General features: G+C 37.8%; 1 protein-coding gene across 1 annotated transcript in view; it reads left to right on the top strand.

The window, feature by feature from the left end:
- Window positions 1–5,301: 5,301 nt before the first annotated feature.
- The window catches only part of capn12 (calpain 12), an 84,390-nt gene continuing 68,248 nt past the window's right edge, over window positions 5,302–21,443 (top strand). Inside the window, exons 1-3 of the mRNA XM_060923379.1 lie at window positions 5,302–5,645; window positions 6,888–6,957; window positions 13,765–13,883. Of these exons, the coding sequence (XP_060779362.1) occupies window positions 5,448–5,645; window positions 6,888–6,957; window positions 13,765–13,883 (387 nt within the window). The 5' untranslated portion in view covers window positions 5,302–5,447. The remainder of the gene's footprint in view (window positions 5,646–6,887; window positions 6,958–13,764; window positions 13,884–21,443) is intronic.

Below are 21,443 nucleotides of genomic sequence, written 5' to 3' on the forward strand. Positions count from 1 at the left end.
TAGAGTTTACACAGAATGGTGCAAAAAACAAAAAACATTGAGTGAGCGACAGTTCTGTGGGTGGAAACACCTTGTTGATAAGAGAGGTCAGAGGAAAATGGCCAGATTGAGCAGTTTGAGGTGCCAGGAAGGATATACTAACTCATATAATGCATCTCAGCATCCAACAGCAGAAAACCACACTGGGTGACCACTCCTGCCAACCAAGAACAGGAATCTTAGACTCAAGAGCAAGTTCCTATTAAAGTGGCCTGTGAATATAGATATATAAATATAAATGCATGGTGTGTGAATTCTGACTGTGACAGTTCCTTAGCAACATCAGTTCAGTTCATAATTTAATAAATGTATGATAAAGTGTAAAGAATAGATTTAAATTTTATATTTGTATTCCTGTAAAGCTGCTTTGTGACATTGTCCATTGTTAAAAATGCTATATAAATAAAATTGGACTGAATTGAATTATTAGTTGTTGTTTTTTTAATCCTGTCAACACTGTTGCAATTATTATCTTTGTACCTAGAATATTTTCTAATGAATTTAGTCGTCTAATTTAAACTACTATGACCCTGATCAGGCAGTTCCTAAGGATGAATGAATGCACACTGTAAACTCATCATACAGTGACTCAAGATTTGTATTTGACCAATTACATGTCTTTTTTTGTTGTGTCCCACAGGATCCCAGTCCCTTTCTCAACCTGATTTCAGCTTTTTTTAAAATCTGTATTTGTATCTGTTTAGAGCATGGTATCTGTTCATTCTGAATATATTCGTATCTGATTACATGCCTATGAGCTACATTAGCCTTGTAACTCCAGGAGGAAAAAAAAACCCTAAAGAAACAAACCTCTGGTACAAAAATGTCTTAGATCACTGGTTACGTTTGTTGTAGGAGGACACTGAGTAAACTTATTTTTTGCAGTGAACAGTTGCTTTAAAGGCACCACACAATAAAATATCTGTTCCAAGAGAACGGTTCCATTGTTTTTAAAATACCATTTCGTTCATTTGAGCTTGTGAATGGCTCGAGATTTAACTGATAACCTAAATGAACATGAAAGTTCAAATTAAAGTCTAAACTATGCTGTGCAAATCTAAACTATGCAGTTTTCAAGGGCAAACAATATTTCACTAGTGTTTGAGTGTGTGGAAGAGTCTAGCAGAAGCAACTCATAGTGACCGGACTTATTTATATTATACTCATTTGAATCATGAAGATGTTTCTCCATAACTTTCTGAACAAAATTGAAATACCGAAGGACAAATAGGATGGAGGAAAAGGGAGTGTTGGCCAAACAAACAAGTCCAATAAGTCTCCACTTAGTATCTGACCTCCATTCACCCTTTCCTGGCCTGGGAACCTGTAGGCACTAATTGATGTTAGTGTGGTGGCCCCAGCTTAAAGGTCATGAGGTCGTCAGGGTAGTGGAGTCCTGAAGGAGTGTCAGGGGCGGTTCAATGACCTCTGTCATCCTGCTGCACAATTCCCTGAGTAATCCCTTAATTCAAAAGGCCATACAGAGATAATAGAGAAAGCAATAATAGAGTTCAATTGGGACGATTAGGCTCTTTTAGATCTGTCTCCCAATTACACACGTTTGTCCTTGAAGACTCAAGCTGCCAGGGCAAACTCTTGTCAATCAATCCAATTAATTAAATCCAATTAATTGTGGTTTGTCTTGAAGACCCATCACTGTCCCCTAAGTATCTGACACAGAGTCTAGTCCTTCAGTTAAATAATTTAGCTCCATACTGAGTAGTCTTTGACTTTGGGAAGTCTCTCTGGGGTTTGTTTGTTTGCTTGTTTGCTCACTCGTTTAGGTTTTTTTCTGGTTTTCCTGGTCTGAAGTGAGATCAAGTTAAACTCAGTTCTGACTGTGCATAAATATATTCTGTATCTGTCTCAATAATAAAAGAAATATAACATTTTTTTTATTTAAAAAAAGACAGTTATGATGGAGATGATGCACATTTTAACAGTGTACTGACATCTAGTGGTGGGGTTGTGTCAAAATCTGTTCAGTGTTTTAAAGAATGGAAATGTGAAATGTTTATGTATATGAAATAAAATTTTACAAATTACAATAATTCTACAAAATTATAAAAAATTATAAAATTGCACAAATTCTGCACACACACAATATGCAATAGAGTTGACATTAAGAACTTTACAGGAGGGGAAAATCAAACTTCGCTGTTATAGTGTTTAAATATAACATTTTTAAATGATAATTTATTCTAACAGTCTTTTTTTTTTTTTGCTAGATATCCTGTAATTTATTTTCGCCAAAAAAAAAATACACCCTTCTGGATTCAAACTCAACAAAAGAATTAGCTTTATTTTGACCATTTACAGTACAGTACTGTGTGAGCATCTTTTTATACACCCTTTATTTATATACACATTTTCTTTGTATTTCATGACTCCTGCATTATGAGTTAATACCAAAAAAACCCCTGTAAATGTCCAAACATTACGTTTTCATCACCATCATCATCATCAACAACAACAACAACAAAAACAACAACAACGACGACGACAACAAATGTTAGTTTAAAAAAGTTTGCATGCCAGTAAAGAAAGTAATGCATTAGGCTACATAGTACATCTTATTAAAGTGGACCTAAGACTACTGATGCATTAAAAAAAAAAGTGAAAAGTTGGCACACGAAATACTGGCATTGTTTCTTGATACTGATTTTTGCACAGTACTGTAACTATATTTATGACACTTTTCTGCTCTGCTGTCTTTATTTCCTTGTCTAGTTTATATCGCTGTGTTCGTGGATTGAATGGTGGTCATGTTAATATCAAGATTTAAACTGACCTTATTTAAATGAAGGGGAAGCCATGGCCTAATGGTTAGAGAAACAGCTTTTGGGACCAAAAGGTTGCTGGTTCGAGTTCCTGGACCAGCAGGACTGGCTTCAGTGCCCGCAAGGCACCTAACCCCCAACTGGTCCAGCAGAAGTGTCGTCGTACCTTGTGTCTGATTAGCCAATGAAAAACTGATGATGTGATTATCAGTTCAGGCACTGACTGACTGATTTAAATGAGAATGTTGTGACAAGTAAAGTAATCTTTGCCAAAATGAAAGCTAAAATACACAAACACAAGTGATTTCTGCCCCCAGTCCAAAGCAATAATAGCTGGCCTGCTACTATAATAATAATAAATTATAGCAATATTTATATTTTCTTTTTTGGTAATTTATAGCAAATAGGTTAGTTTTATTTAGATTTCGAAGCATTTTAGATTGTAACGTTTATATAGTCCCATAGGTTATGCTGCTCGCCCTATGACACTGTATGCATTCTGAAGTTGAATAAACTGCATAAGAATAATTGAACTGTTGACTACCCTTATCAAAAAGAAGTATACTTCAAGTTCATTTTATTAAGTATACTTAAGTAAAGTTAAAGTATATTTCCTTAAGTATACTTTTGTGTACCAAGTGTACTGATATCAATGTACTTACAGTATACTTGTAATTAAACTTATCTAATACTTCTTGGGACTAAATTGGCCCACTTTTAGTTTATAAAAAGTATGCTTTAGGTCTAAGAGAAGTAAACTTTGAGTATACAACTAGTATTTTTTATTTTGTACTGCAAGTATACCACAAGTAAACTTATATACTAATAGTTTACTAGTTCTATACTTTTAGTCCACTCTTTAGTTTACAAAAGCATACTTCATAGTATACTGGAAATACACTACCGTTCAAAAGTTTGGGGTCACTTTGAAATGTCCTTATTTTTGAAAGAAAAGCACTGTTCTTTTCAATGAAGATCACTTTAAACTAATTAGAGAAATACACTCTATACATTGCTAATGTGGTAAATGACTATTCTAGCTAAATTCTACTAAATGTCTGGTTTTTGGTGCAATATCTACATAGGTGTATAGAGGCCCATTTCCAGCAACTATTGGGCCTTTTCCACTACCCTTTTTCAGCTCACTTCAGCTCACTTCAGCCCAACACGGCTCGCGTTTCGACTACTCCAGTGTTCTAATGGTACAATGTGTTTGCTCATTGCCTCAGATGGCTAATGGATGATTAGAAAACCCTTGTACAATCATGTTAGCACAGCTGAAAACAGTTTAGCTCTTTAGAGAAGCTATAAAACTGACCTTCCTTTGAGCAGATTGAGTTTCTGCATCACATTTGTGGGGTCGATTAAATGCTCAAAATGGCCAGAAAAATGTCTTGACTATATTTTCTATTCATTTTACAACTTATGGTGGTAAATAAAAGTGTGACTTTTCATGGAAAACAAAATTGTCTGGGTGACCCCAAACTTTTGAACGGTAGTGTATATTATGAGTTTACTTGTTTTATATTTCTAGTCCACTTTTTAGTTTCCAAAAGTATACTTTGTAGTATACTGGAAATATACTATTGGTTTACTCGTTACACACTTCTAGTCCACTTTTTAGTTTATAAAAATATACTTTATAGCATATTGGAAATATACTATTAGTTACTGGTGATATACATCTAGTCCACTTTTTAGTTTTGAAGTACTGTATACTGCAATTACCCTTCTAGGTATACTATTAGTTTTCTAGCCCTAACCCTTACCTCATGCACACTACCAGTAGACAACTTAAGTGTTTTGTCCCTTAAGTTACAATGAAGTTATAAAGGTAAGAATTCACAAAATAACAACAGATACTCAGGATTAAGAACATATTCATTTTCTTTAAAAATCAAAATTTAAAGCAACATTGTATTAAATGCCAAAGTATAAAAACATGGCAATGACAACTGAAATTGACATCCAAACTCTAAAGAAAAATAAATTAAAAAAAATTAATTATCCCACTCAGGAGAAATTAATTTTTTTTTAAAAATGATATGGAACCACAGACATACCTAAGAGTCAACAATACTGAAGCACAACAAGTACACTGAAACATATGGTAAGGCACAAATATTTTAATACTTTATTACACTTTTTAAAGTATATCTTGATCAAAAGTTTAAGTATAAACTTAATTTACTTAGACTTTTCTATATACTTTTCAGTATAAGCCAAGTATACTTATGTATAACTTTATGAAGTATATCTCTAATTAAATAAAAAGTAAACTGAAAGCATACTCTCTTATTTTTTAGTTTAAAAGAAGTATACTAGAAGCACACTTGAATAAACTTATTTTTTTTTCTAAGGGGATGCTGAACTTTTTATTGTTTTCCATGCTCAGTGATGATGGGGTTAATTAGATATAGGCTATTTATCATCAGATAGAAATGTGCTGGGATTTGTGTAAACAGTTGAGACTGCAGAGGCTGAGTGAGTTAATGCGCTTATGGCACTTTTACGCGCTGCGCAGATCTGGGCGGAAACCAGAGGCAGGGTGGGACACTGAGACTTCATATAGACTTCTCCCCTAAACTTAGCATTCCTCACAACCTTTCAAAACAATCCAGCTGAAACATGTCGGACAGCACCTCCGGTCCGGGCTCCATCACCAATCCAAAGAAGTTTAAGAGCCAGGACTTCATGTCTCTGCGTGATGAATGTCTCCAATCCGGCAAGCTCTTCGTGGACCCGAGTTTTACTGCTGACCAGAACTCCATCGGCATGCCGGCAGATCCGGACCCTAAAATGGCCATCAAGTGGCTGAGACCCAAGGTATCCATCTGCACACAATGCATATTATAATTCTCCTACTAGTTCAGGATCCGAATTCGCTGGAAACCCCGTGTTAGGTGCTATCACAGGCTCCATCACTTCTCTACATGGTGGTCTTTTCTGTAATCTCACCTAGGTGGGCTTGGAACAAACACAGAACCAATAAGGATGGGCTGGTGGGCCGAAAAGACCAGATTGATATACAAATTGCTGAATTAGTATATGAGTAAATGGGTTGGTGCCATTATTTTAGAGCAGGACAGCCCAGCTGTGGCCTCCTATGTCCATAGTTCTGTATACACTCTCAGGGGAAAAAAGGGACTAATTTTGACCTTTCCTTGTCTGGAGAGCATGCTTACCTTTTCTACCCTTAATATGTATACATCTTTGACCTGGAGATTTGGAAATAGTGAAAAAAAGCAAGCATGTAATTATCTTTTAGAGTAAACGTACACTACATTCACCTTTGTAGGTAAACAATACATATACTAAAGCTACAGCAAACTACAACGAAAGATGTATCTTGTACGGTACCACTAAAGGTAAAATTGAGTAGGATGCCCCCTTTTCCCCCCAAAAGTACAATTTAGTCATTTCTCTGCCCTAACACACCTTTAGAACCTGGTTATTAACCAACGAGATAGATTTGGGATGTGTTTTGATGATTAGCTTTGATCAAAGATTCAAATGGCATTCTTACCATACATTAATACCAAGTCAGAGAGGAAGTTTCTGATTTGTCTTTTCAACTACTGTGGTTTTATGCAAGATATCAAGTGTAATATTGACCCAAAAGCATAGGAATCAGAACTGACTTAAAATATACATTTTTAGGGGTTATTTTATGATCCATGGATTAATAATGGACATCTGTGGTCAGTTTGTCCGTCTCTGTGCTGATCCTACACCATACTGCGCTCTCCAGTGAGCTCATATAAAACTTAGGGAGCTTGAAGAAGGAAGTAATGAGGAGAATAGTGAACCTTGATTGGCTAAATGGTACACACACCTTACATTTGGGTATATAGAGGATCAGGAATGGCATGAACATATATATCAAAGGTATATATCAAATAATTACATTATTCTTGATGGCATCTTTTGCACTATAGCATTTTTTTGCATGTGTCTAAGGCTTTTGCACAGTAATATATATATATATATATATATATATATATATATATATATATATATATATATATATATATATATATATATTCATTTTCATTTTACTGTCTTCAGGAAATCAATAGCAATGCCGTCTTCGTTGAAGGAACCACAGGCACTACTGATATCTGCCAGGGCCAACTGGGTGAGTTGTTGAAGTTCTTGAGATTTTAAATCTAAGTCTAATGGGATAAGACTTGGTCACATCTTTGGAAGGAAAAGATCACTGAAGAATGGTATGGCCTGTGGGCATGAGCACAATCAGAGAGACATCTGTCCTGGCAAGAATCTCCTATCTAGTCTTCCTCTTATCATGCAGATTTTCTCTCATCCTTTCTCTCGCTGCTGTTCTCATTTCTTTCTGTCCTCATCTTTGCTTGATCCCCGTTATAATGTTTAATATCCCATTCCCGTTTTCCCCCTCTAGCTGTAAGGCTTATGCAGGTCTCCAGCTCCTTCTGAAGACACCCTGCTGAGAGGCTGTAAACCAGAGCTGCCTCGGGGCCTTCGCATCAAAACTAGAAAGGAAGGGGAGGCAGGGAGGGATGGTTTGGCATGCATATGCTCCCTTCCCTCCTCCCATCTCAACTTTAACAATTATTTCGGCATCTTTTCTCTTTCTCTCACTCATTCATCCCCCACGCAGTCACTTAGTCTGGTTTTGATTGCTGATAAACATGCAAGCTCTGAAAATCCTACAGAATGTTTGAAACATTCCTCCCTTTAAAGAATGAGAGCTGAAGTATGAACAAGAGGTTGTTGTTGTTGTTGTTGTTGTTGTTGGTGGTGGTGGTCAAAATGTCCATTATAGTGAGTAATACTGATCTGGTCTTCAGACATACACACAACACACAACCAGCCAGTTTCTCTCTACCTCATGTAAGACTAAAGCACTCATCCTCACTATATCCAAATAATATAAATCCATGATTACTTTCGAATTAGGTCAATGATTAAGTCTCTGGACATAATATGTGGTAAAAAGTACAGTGGATTTCCAATATCTATACATACGTCCCCAGAATTTCCCTTTTTTTATGTGAAATGGAGGTATCCCTTAGCAAAAAGAAGTTTATTCAAGTGTACTATGAGTATACTTATTTTTTACTAAAACTGCAGAAGTATACTTGAAGTTGACTTTTTATAAACTATATTTTATATACTTAAGAATAGTATAGTGAAGTATACTTGGCTTATACTGAAAAGTATAAATAAAAGTCTAAGACTAAGTACATTAATACTAAGACTTATACTTTAATACTAAAACGTATACTTTAGTATACTTTTCACGTTTTTCTGCCACAAAGTACTAATACTTAGTATATCTTGCTCCAAGTGCATAATAAGGTCAAGTCATTGACTCATGCTTAACATTTAATTTATATATTAATATAATATAATGCTGGAGTTTAAAACTTTACAGTATATAGTATGTGTGCTCAATTGCATTATCTTTATGTACCTTAAAATCATACACAAAAACAGAAAAACTTTTGACTTGACTTTATTGATCAATTTCTCCAGTAAGGAAGGACTTGATTTCATAGGTCTTTATTTTTGAAATGTTTGAAAATATATCAAACTTGTTTTCAACATTCTGTCTTGTGATTTTGTAAATGCATCACATTTGTGTACATACAGTATGAGTAAACTTTAAGAATACATTAAGGAGTATATTTCCAGTATATAAATAGTAAGCTACAAGTAATATGCCAAGCAAACTTAAAGTATAACAAGTAAACTAGTGAAATAACAAACGTTTATAACAGTATACTTAAAGTATACAATAATAAACTAAAAATAGGGACTTGAAGTATGTAACCAAGGGGTGTTGTGGCTCAGTCAACTAAAGCGCCATACCATAAGTCTGGGGACCTGGGTTCGATTCCAACCCAAGGTAATTTCCTGTCTCTACGCTGTCCTATCCATTAAAGGTGAAAAAAGCCCAAAAAAAGAAGTATATCAATAACTGTACTTGCAGTATACTTTAAGCATGCAAGAGGGATATACCAAGTACATTGATAGTATATAGATGAGTGTACTTGTTGTATACTTTAAAGTGTACTTTTGCAAACTTAAAATGAACTTTAAAGTATACTTTTATAAACTTGAAATGTTCCAATTTAGTCCGAAAAAGTATTAAATTTGTATACTTTCTAGTACACTAAAAGTACATGGTCTGTAGTATACTTGCTATACTTATACTCATACTGAAGCATACTTAATAAAATGAACTTTAAGTATACTACTTTTTGCTAAGGGATACCTGGATAAAGCTTATGTGTATTGTCTTGTATAAATACATAGTAGAAGTAGAAGCTGATTTCTTTCCAGCTGAGACTGTACATTACATTAATGACATTTAGCAGATGCTCTTATCCAGAGCGACATACAACATACCCAGGGCAGCCTGGGGAGCAGTTGAGGGTTAGGTGCCTTGCTCAAGGGCACTTCAGCTATGCCTACTGGTCCAGGGAATTGAACCAGTAACCTTTTGGTCCCAAAGCTGCTTCTCTAACCAATAGGCCATGACTTCCCCTGTATCAGAAGTCCCCTGTAGTTTCATGAAGCACATCATTGACAGAAGTCGTCAAGTCAAGTTTATTTGTATAGCGCTTTTAACAATAAACATTGTCGCAAAGCAGCTTTACAGAATTTGAATGACTTAAAACATGAGCTAATTTTATCCATAATCTAATCAGAAGTGTTGGTATGATTACACAGACCAAAACATCCCCAAGATTTGGTGTCCATTTGGGATCTTTTATTTAAGCCCACTTTTCTGACACATCTATAACTTGTAATCAAGAGTGATTGAGAAGATGCACATGAACTACAATAACAGGTGAAAGAAACATGAAAAAATGAATGAAGAACTACAGTGGTGCTTAAAAGTTTGTGAACCCTTTAGAATTTTCTATATTTCTGCATAAATATGACCTAAAACATCATTAGATTTTCACACAAGTCCTAAAAGTAGATAAAGAGAACCCAGTTAAACAAATGAGACCAAAATATTATACTTGGTCATTTATTTACTGAGGAAAATGATCCAATATTATATATCTGTGAGTGGCAGAAGTATGTGAACCTCTAAGATTAGTAGTTAATTTGAAGGTGAAATTAGAGTCAGGTGTTTTCAATCAATGGGATGACAATCAGGTGTGAGTGGGCACCTTGTTTTATTTAAAGAACAGGGATCTATCAAAGTCTGATCATCACAACACGTTTGTGGAAGTGTATCATGGCACGAACAAAGGAGATTTCTGAGGACCTCAGAAAAAGCATTGTCGATGCTCATCAGGCTGGAAAAGGTTACAAAACCTTTCTAAAGAGTTTGGACTCCACCAATCTACAGTCAGACAGATTGTGTACAAATGGAGGAAATTCAAGACCATTGTTATGTAATGGTCGACCAACAAAGATCACTCCAAGAGCAAGGCGTGTAATAGTCTGTGAGGTCACAAAGGACCCCAGGGTAACTTCTAAGCAACTGAAGGCTTCTCTCACATGAGCTAATGTTAGTGTTCATGAGTCCACCATCAGGAGAACACTGAACAACAATGGTGTGCATGGCAGGGTTGCAAGGAGAAATCCACTGCTCTCCAAAAAGAACATTGCTGCTTGTCTGGACATGCCAGAAAGCTATTGGAAAAATGTTTTGTGGATGGATGAGACCAAAATACAGTGGGGCAAAAAAGTATTTAGTCAGTCACCAATTGTGCAAGTTCTCCCACTTAAAAAGATGAGAGAGGCCTGTAATTTTCATCATAGGTACACTTCAACTATGAGAGACAAAATGAGAAAAAAAAATCCAGAAAATCACATTGTCTGATTTTTAAAGAATTTATTTGCAAATTATGGTGGAAAATAAGTATTTGGTCAATAACAAAAGTTAATCTCAATACTTTGTTATATACCCTTTGTTGGCAATGACAGAGGTCAAAAGTTTTCTGTAAGTCTTCACACACTGTTGCTGGTATTTTGGCTCATTCCTCCATGCAGATCTCCTCTAGAGCAGTGATGTTTTGGGGCTGTCACTGGGCAACACGGACTTTCAACTCCCTCCAAAGATTTTCTATGGGGTTGAGATCTGGAGACTGGCTAGGCCACTCCAGGACCTTGAAATGCTTCTTACGAAGCCACTCCTTCGTTGCCCGGGTGGTGTGTTTGGGATCATTGTCATGCTGAAAGACCCAGCTACATTTCATCTTCAATGCCCTTGCTGATGGAAGGAGGTTTTCACTCAAAATCTCACAATATATGGCCCCATTCATTCTTTCCTTTACATGGATCAGTCGTCCTGGTCCCTTTGCAGAAAAACAGCCCCAAAGCATGATGTTTTCACCCCCATGCTTCACAGTAGGTATGGTGTTCTTTGGATGCAACTCAGCATTCTTTCTCCTCCAAACACGACAAGTTGAGTTTTTACCAAAATGTTCTATTTTGGTTTCATCTGACCATATGACATTCTCCCAATCCTCTTCTGGATCATCCAAATGCTCTCTAGCAAACTTCAGACGGGCCTGGACATGTACTGGCTTAAGCAGGGGGACACGTCTGGCACTGCAGGATTTGAGTCCCTGGTGGCGTAGTGTGTTACTGATGGTAGCCTTTGTTACTTTGGTCCCAGCTCTCTGCAGGTCATTCACTAGGTCCCCCCGTGTGGTTCTGGGATTTTTGATCACCGTTCTTGTGATCATTTTGACCCCACGGGGTGAGATCTTGCGTGGAGCCCCAGATCGAGAGAGATTATCAGTGGTCTTGTATGTCTTCCATTTTCTAGTAATTGCTCCCACAGTTGATTTCTTCACACCAAGCTGCTTACCTATTGCAGATTCAGTCTTCCCAGCCTGGTGCAGGTCTACAATTTTGTTTCTGGTGTCCTTTGACAGCTCTTTGGGCTTGGCCATAGTGGAGTTTGGAGTGTGACTGTTTGAGGTTGTGGACAGGTGTCTTTTATACTGATAACGAGTTCAAACAGGTGCCATTAATACAGGTAACGAGTGGAGGACAGAGGAGCCTCTTAAAGAAGAAGTTACAGGTCTGTGAGAGCCAGAAATCTTGCTTGTTTGGAGGTGACCAAATACTTATTTTACCGAGGAATTTACCAATTAATTCATTACAAATCCTACAATGTGATTTCCTGGATTATTTCCCCCCATTCTGTCTCTCATAGTTGAAGTGTACCTATGATGAAAATTACAGGCCTCTCTCATCTTTTTAAGTGGGAGAACTTGCACAATTGGTGGCTGACTAAATACTTTTTTGCCCCACTGTAGAACTTTTTGTTTTAAATGAGAAGCATTATGTTTGGAGAAAGGAAAACACTGCATTCCAGCATAAGAACTATCAGCATAAGATTCCCATCTGTGAAACATGGTGGTGGTAGTATCATGGTTTGGGCCTGTTTTGCTGCATCTGGTCTCAAACCATGACACTACCCTCTATAATCTGAATTATACCAGTGAATTCTAAAGGAAAATGTCAGGACATCTGTCCATGAATTGAATCTCAAGAGAAGGTGGGTCATGCAGCAAGACAACGACCCTAAGCACACAAGTCATTCTACCAAAGAAAGGTTAAAGAAGAATAAAGTTAATGTTTTGGAATGGCCAAGTCAAAGCCTGACCTTAATCCAGTCGAAATGTTGTGGAAGGACCTGAATCAAGCAGTTCATGTGAGGAAACCCACCAATATCCCAGAGTTGAAGCTGTTCTGTATAGGAATGGACTAAAATTCCTTCAAGCCGGTGTGCAGGACTGATCAACAGTTACCGGAAACATTTAGTTGCAATTATTGCTGCACAAAGGGGTCACACCAGATACTGAAAGCAAAGGTTCACACACTTTTGCCACTCACAGATACTGTATGTCTGTGAAGATTCTCAGTCATCCAGGTCATAGTAAACTGTGGGTGGTAAAAGAGAGCAACTGGACTTGCTTGAAGCAAGTCCAGTTGCTCTCTTTTACCACTCACAGTTCACTCACAGATATGTAATATTGGATCATTTTCCTCAATAAATAAATGACTAAGTATAATATTTTTGTCTCATTTGTTTAACTGGGTTCTCTTTATCTACTTTTAGGACTTGTGTGAAAATCTGATGATGTTTTAGGTCATATTTATGCAGAAATATAGAAAATTCTAAAAGGTTCACAAACTTTCAAGCACCACTGTAGAAGTAAAAATATGTCTGCATTCCAGTCAAAGTACAAACTAAACAATGAAAAAAAAAACATAAGTTTTGTATCCCTTGGTTTGAACGAAATCACTGGCTAGCTCTAAGCATAGTTTTTTCTGTCACTATTCTTGCTATCTGAAAGCAAATTAAGAAGCTTGCATGGTTTCAGGGACAGAAAAAGTAATCCAGAATTACTACAAGGTCTGTAATCATATTGTAATTGGGTAGATTTATGCAAGTCGGCAGCTGTCATTATGTTTAGTTTAACTTGAGAATCTAGGACAATGGAATGTCAATCAAACATGCTCATTAAGATATTAGGTCACGCCCAGACAGTTCTAACATCCTTCTGACGCCATATGGCACCTCACTGCTTATATACAATAAATTATAGTAATTGTGAATATACTGTATGGTGTGTGTTTTTGGGGAGAAGGGTGTTGGGGTGATTTAAGGGCAAATGGAGAAATGTTCAGACTAAATGAAAAGGCATTTTGGGGTAAAAGTGAACAATGAGAGTTGAGTAATCATTCTGGGTTTGGGTCTTGGAAGAACATGGGGTTATTCAATTAAACTGTTGACGATATTTAAACCCTTCTAGGCAGAAGAACAGCTGTTTACTGTTATGCAGGAATTTTAATGTGTGTGCTTGTGTGTGCACAGTTCACAGACTTTATCTGTATTTTGAACCAATACTAATCTGTACTGTCATTTTTATGATTGCCTTTTTTCCCTGATAACTATTTCCTTCTTGTATGTGTTCTTTAGGTAACTGCTGGTTTCTCGCTGCTCTATCCTGTCTCACTATGCACCCTAATCTGTTTGAGAAAGTGGTTCCATCAGGACAAACGATGGATGCATCCTATGCTGGAATCTTCCACTTCAGGGTAAGACAGATGAAAGCCAGTTACGACTGAAAATTCACTGAAGAGACAAGTCAAGGTGCTGTTTATTAGCATATGAATACACTGGGAGAAAATTAATGAATGGAATCGTAGACTGTGAGGGTGGCAGAAGTCATACATTTACATAAAGGACTTCTTTTCTGAGCTGGAGTGAGGATCAAGGTTAATTTTTCATATGTGTGTGTGTGAGATTTAGACAGGGGTGCTAATAAGCATTATCCAGCCCTTCTTCCTTAGGGGTGTTGTGGGGATTGTTCCAGATACCCCTTCACTCCCCCCGAACATCCCATCATCTCATGCTGACACACATCCCCCTGCCCCCATCAATACACCAACCACACATGTGATTATTATACATTCAAGAACAGTTTTCAATATGGTATCATTGTTATTGTATTATTTCTGGATTTGGCACAAGCCTTGCACATCCATCCAGGTGGTTTTGAATTTTCGACATGTTTCGACATGTAAGTGCTTTAGGGGAACAGACACATTCAGCTCCTCTTTCCTGCAGTCACATGAACAGACTTCCTAAATAATAGCGGCGCTTCGGCCCGCGCGACCGGAGCACCATACCTAAGAAAAAACGGTAAACCCATCGAGTCGATTTTTTGTGGTTTGTCCGTGTACCACCACTCATACACACCGCCTAGTGGCCACTGTTAGTAATTACCAGTCATACACACCGCCTAGTGGCCAGTGTTAGTAATTACCAGTTATACACACCGCCTAGTGGTCAGTGTTAGTAATTACCAGTCATACACACCGCCTAGTGGCCAGTGTTAGTAATTACCAGTCATACACACCGCCTAGTGGCCAGTGTTAGTAATTACCAGTCATACACACCGCCTAGTGGCCAGTGTTAGTAATTACTAGTCATACACACCGCCTAGTGGCCAGTGTTAGTAATTACCAGTCATACACACCGCCTATGTAGTGGTTAGCGCTGTCGCCTCACAGCAAGAAGGTCCTGGGTTCGAGCCCCGGGGCCGGCGAGGGCCTTTCTGTGTGGAGTTTGCATGTTCTCCCCGTGTCCGCGTGGGTTTCCTCCGGGTGCTCCGGTTTCCCCCACAGTCCAAAGACATGCAGGTTAGGTTAACTGGTGACTCTAAATTGACCGTAGGTGTGAATGTGAGTGTGAATGGTTGTCTGTGTCTATGTGTCAGCCCTGTGATGACCTGGCGACTTGTCCAGGGTGTACCCCGCCTTTCGCCCGTAGTCAGCTGGGATAGGCTCCAGCTTGCCTGCGACCCTGTAGAAGGATAAAGCGGCTAGAGATAATGAGATGAGATGAGACACACCGCCTAGTGGTCAGTGTTAGTAATTACCAGTCATACACACCGCCTCGTGGCCAGTGTTAGTAATTACCAATCATACACACCGCCTAGTGGTCAGTGTTAGTAATTACCAGTCATACACACCGCCTAGTGGCCAGTGCTAGCCAGTAAAGAAATAAAACAAAAGAGACTGGCTACGATATAAGAAAATTCTACAACCCAGAAACAGATGGGAGCTCCGCTTTTAGGCAGTGCCTAAATCTATATTATCTTGCTTGAACTGAGCTGCCTGCTGCAATTAGTAAACCACGAAACTGATGACTCTTTAGATAATTTTTTGAAAGGATTACTTGGCAAAATGTGCATTTTAACAATTTCTCACTTATCTCAAATATATTTCAGCAACCTAGACATATTCAGTGTTCAACATTTGCTTGTTTAGTTTTATACTGGAGGCTATGAGGCTATTTAACAGTTATTCCACGAAATCAAGTCGTACATGAGCTGATAGCCGACAAGGCACGTAGCACCGAGTTGGCTATAAGCCATGTACGACGAGATTGAGTGGAATAACTGTTTTATTCTATCCACATTCATTGGATTTTGAGAAACCAGTTTTATTTTAATTTTTTGCAAATTCGATAAATAAAAACTTTATACAAAACTTCCAACAAAATCGTTTCCGCTTAGAATGTAAACAAACCAGCGAAATGACAGTAGCAATTTATGAAAAAATGCTATAATAATAATTCTTGAAAAATAAAAATAAAAAAACATACATTCTTACCATTAAATACTTTTATTCCATATTTTGTTGCTTTTTTGTATTTTTTGGAGTTTTGTTTTTGAGTAGAGTTTTTATTTAATCTTCGGTTGGTTCAGCAAAACGCGCTGCCATTTTGTTTTTCTCTACTCACGGTATATGAGCTGATAGCCTAGTAGTAGAGTAGCCAATCAGAGCATGTGATTGCTCATTTCCAGTGAATGTGGATAGAATAATGTAGATTATAGGGGTTCTCACACTTTTTGTAGGCAGGGACACCTTTAAGTGAACGTCAATTAGAAGTCTACTCGTGTTTTAGTTCTTAAAGTTTGGATTAAACACATTCAAATGACCAGTGATTTTTCTACAACAGTAACAAAATTAAAGAATTCACATTTGGCTATGGTATCACCAGACCCCAGTTTGTGACCCATGAATGCACAGTACCAGTCAAAACTTTGGACAAACTTTCTAATTCAACGGTATTTTTCATTTTTATTAATAAAAGACTCTTCATGTTTTAAAGTAATGATGGATATCGTTTCTCTTTACTTAGTTGAGCGGTTCTTGACATAATACGAATTAGTACAGTTGTGGAATAGAATTATTTACTGTATGTTTATTATTTACTATTTACTGTTTGATCTCAAACACATTAAGAAGGCAAGAAACTAGTCCACTAATTAACTTTTGACGAGGCACACATGTTAATTGAAAAGCATTCCAGGTGACTACCTCATGAAGCTGGTTAAGATAATGCCAATAGTGTGCAAAGTGTCATCAGAGTAAACAGTAGCTACTGTGAAGAATCTAAAATATGAAACATATATTTATTTGTGTTGTTTTAACATTTTTTTGTTTACCACATAATTGCATACATGTTATTTCATAGCTTTGATGTCTTCAGTATTGTTCTACAATGTAGAAAACAGTCAAAATACAGAAAAACCTTTGAATGAGTAGCTGTGTCCAAACATTTGACTGGTACTGTAGTTAAGTAATACAAATATATCTGACCCAAAATCTGTTTTCTGTAAGTAGAGACCTAAATATTTATGTATAAGTCTCAAAACTTGTATACAGTAAGTAAACTATTTTTAAAACTGCACTGAGAGTCCACATGGAAAAATGGAACTATAGTTATATGCTATAGTTTGCATAACCTCAGAACAAAATAAAGAAGTTTATTTTTTTAATTATGGCTTCAATAAAGATAGTGTTAGGCTACTTGATCACAAAAATTTGTTCCTTTCTGATAATTTGAATGTTATATAAATATTGTGTAATAATGTGTGAGCTTTGGCTTATAACTGCCTCCAAAATCTTGGAGTTAGTCATGGTGAAATGCCTTTTCTGTCCATTTTTGCCTTGTGTTTTTGGGTTGTTGTCATTGCATGACATATCATTTAAAACATCCTGGAATTATTTTTATTTTTGTGGCTAAATTGTAAAATAGAGGTAAATTTCCCTTTTTTTCACCAAGTACCTTTTTTTTTTTTGGGGGGGGGGGTTTCAAACTTTTGCACCCAACTGTACATTATATAATTAATTTTTGGGTTTCCAGTACAAGTATACCTTAAAAAAAAAGTGATTTTGGTTGTCCAAGATGGCTTCCCTATGACGTTACACTGTTCAGGTACACATTAAATATTTGTTGATTTTTATAGATTACTCTTAAACATCAGCAAGTTGGTGTGACATCATTTAAGAACTGGATGTGGCATAAGGCATAATTTCCAAAACATTTTTGGGTCAGATAGATCTTCATTACTTAAGTAATTCAACTTGGCTTCAATAGTAGTGCATAAAAAGTTATAAATGACGTTCTTGCATCATTTCCTGCTACAAATAATCATGTGTAATCCTCACAGCTCTTGCAATGAGGGCAGTCTTGCAATTAAGTCAGTAAAAATCCAAAACATGAACATTTTCAAGAAGTGTTATTAAATAATTCAGGAACTTTTCAACAATCGTACATGCGGTGAAAAACAGCCTTTGTAGTAGCCTAGTTATTTCTGAAGTCTTCATGATAATCAACGTTTAAACATGTTGACAAAATGGGCAATGAAGTCACCATCTTGATAAAGAAAGCTTCGGATAAACAGTATACCACAGTGTGATTAAATTCTACAATCTGATTGGTCAGAAGGTGTTGACCATAAAAAATCCCAAGATTATATTAATGCACTCATTTTAATGTTATCTTTTCTATAGTAACAGTTAATTCACAGGGACACAGAAATAAAACACTTTAGGACATGCTCTTATTGGAAAATAATGAACTTTGGTGCAACAACAGTAACACTGTTTCACATCATGCCACATTACACCACCCCATCATTGATTACTTTCCGACCACAGCATTCCCACAAGTGTGTTATTCCTTACTTAACAACCATGAATGCATTTTTATAGATATCCTTGTGTAAACTGTGGGTAATCTTTGGAAATAACAGTTAAACTTCAAAGCATAGTTGAGCCCATGGTGGATCATTAAGTTGAATGAGGAGATGCAGGGGAGATGTGGGTCCCTCCTGTAATATAAATGGTTTTCTGGTGAGAGGGACGGAGAGATATATAAAAGAAGGGTAAAAGAAAGTGTAAGTCTGTTGTTTGTGGTGTTCTGGTATGATGATTTAAGTGTTCTGACATGTAGCCCTTGCCCAAAGGCATGAATGCCCTAATACACACTCCTGCATATTCACACTCATACCTGTCTACAGGCCAGCACAAGCCAAGTAATTCCGTTAAAGTTTAAGTGAAGACCTTCTCTGACCAACCACAACATGATAAACAACACAGATAAAGAGATTATATACAGCAGTAATACAAGTAAAACACAGAAAACATGGCTGTTTTATCATTTTCAAAGACGATGACATGATATAATGCTGCATCAGCAAATGTTAAAAAAAAGGAAGACTGCTAAAATATTAAAGACTGTTATAGAACCTAGTATTTTGTCTAAGCAACACAGAACTATTAGGTTCTCTCTGATTGTAATCTGTTTAAAAAGTAGGCCACCCTGATTTAAAAGTCCTGTAGCATATTGTAGTTTGTACAGCGCACCTAGAAAAAAGTGATCCTTTGACATTATAAATATAACCATGTGCTGGCTTAGTGGTTAGCGTGTCTGCCTCTCAACTGGGAGATCGTGAGTTCTACTTGTGGTCAGGTCATACCAAAGACCATCATAAAAATGGTACCTACTGCCATCTGGCGAGGCACATCGCAATAGAGATGTGAGTAGGGAGTCAAACTCTTGTAGTTACCAGAGGACCAGCCCCCCACTGTAACCCCAGCTATGTAATAGGCAAAAGGCCTAGAGCTATAGAAACAGAGATCAATGCGCCTCAAGGGCCTGGTTAGTGCTGGGACAGGAGACTGCCTGGGAAGAGCAGTGGGATAGAGGTGGGATATATTAGGCAGCAAGCAAACAATCAGTTTTTGAAGTTGATGTGTTGGAAGCAGGAAAAATGGGCAAGTATAAGGATCTGAGCGATTTTGACAAATGCCAAATTGTGATGGCTGGATAACTTTGTCAGAACATCTCCAAAATGGCAGGTCTTGTGGGGTGTTCCTGGTATGCAAAGGTTAGTACCTACCAAAAGTGGTCCAGGGAAGGACAACTGGTGAACCGGCAACAGGGTCATGGATGGCCAAGTCTCACTGATGTGTGAAGGCTAATCCATCTGGTCTGATCCCACAGAAGAACTACTGTTGCACAAATTGCTGAAAAAGTTAATGTTGGCTAAGATAGAAAGGTGTCAGAACACACAGTGCATTACAGCTTGCTACGTATGAGGCTGTGTGGCCGCAGACCAGTCAGAGTGCCCATGCTGACCACTGTCCACTGCTAAAAGTGCCTACAATGGACACATGAGCATCAGAACTGGACCATGGAGCAATGAAAGAAGGTGGCTTGGTCTGATGAATCATGTTTTCTTTTACATCATGTGGACAGCCACGTGCATGTGTGTCACATACCTGGGGAAGAGATGGCATCAGGATGAACTATGGGCAGAAGGCAGTGTTCTGCTGTGAAATCTTGGATCCTGACATTCATGTGGATGTCACTTTGACATGTAGCAGCTACCTAAACATTGTTACAGAGCAAGTACACCCTTTCATGTCAATGGTATTCCCTCATGGCAGTGGCTTCTTTCAGCAGGATAACGCACTTTGCTACACTGTTCAGGAATGATTTGAGGAACATGACAAAGGGTTCAAGGTTTTGGCTTGGCCTCCAACTTCCCCAGCATCTGTGGGATGTGCTGGATAAACAAGTCTCATCCATAGAGGCCCCACCTTGCAACTTACAGGATTTAAAGGATTTGCTGCTAACATCTTGGTGCCAGATACCACAGCACACCTTCAGAGGTCTTGTAGAGTCCATGTCTTGACAGATTAAAGCTGTTTTGGAGGCACAAAGGGATTAAGTCAAGTCAAAGTCCCTCTCATGCCAGAATCTGGTCTTCCCAGGCAGTCTCCTGTCCCAGTACTAACCAAATCTTTAAGGCATAAGGCTGTGGGGCCGATCTCCATTTCGATAGCCCTTGGCCTCTAGCCTATACAGCTAGGGTTACAGTAGGGGACTAGTCCTCTGGTAACCGCGAGAGTTTGACTTCCCCACTCGCATCTGTATTGCAGAGTGCCTTGCTAGATGGTAGAAGATACCATTTTTAGGATGGTCCTTGGTATGACCCAAGCACGAGTAGAACTCGCGATCTCCTGGTTGAGAGGTGGACACGCTAACCACTAGGCCAACTCGCGGTGGTACAAGGGGGATCAACACAGTATTACACAGGTGATTTTAAAGTTATGGCTGATTGGTGTGTGTATATATATATACACAGGCAGCACAGTGGTGTAGTGGTTAGCACTGTTTGCATGTTCTCCCCGTGTCTGCGTCGGTTTCCTCCAGGTGCTCCGGTTTCCCCCACCGTCCAAAGACAAGCAGGTTAGGTTAACTGGTGACTCTAATTGACTGTAGAGTGCCTTGAAAAAATATTCATACCCCTTGAACTTTTTCACATTTTTCCACCTTACAACCAAGAACTTAAAAGTTTTTTATTGAGATTTTATGTGACAGACCAACACAGAGTAGCACATAATTGTGAAGTGAAACGAAAATGATAAATGGTCTTCAAAATTTTAAACAAATAAAAATCTGAAAAATGTGGTGTGCATTAGTATTCAGCCCCCTGTACTCTGATACCTCTAAATACAATCCAGTGCAATCAATTGCCTTCAGAAGTCATCTAATTAGTTAATAGAGTCCTACTGTGTGTAATTTACTCTCAGCATAAATACACTTGTTCTGTGAAGGCCTCAGTGGTTTGTTAGAGAACACTGAAGAACAAACAGCATCATGAAGACCAAAGAACTCACCAGATAGGTCAGGGATAAAGTTCTGGAGAAGTTTAAAGCAGGGTTGGGTTATAAAAAAAATCCCAAGCTCTGAACATCTCAAGAAGCACTGTTCAATCCATCATTCAAAAA

This window comes from Neoarius graeffei, chromosome 6, assembly GCF_027579695.1.
Source record: "Neoarius graeffei isolate fNeoGra1 chromosome 6, fNeoGra1.pri, whole genome shotgun sequence".
In the NCBI taxonomy this organism is placed as follows: Eukaryota; Metazoa; Chordata; class Actinopteri; order Siluriformes; family Ariidae; genus Neoarius; species Neoarius graeffei.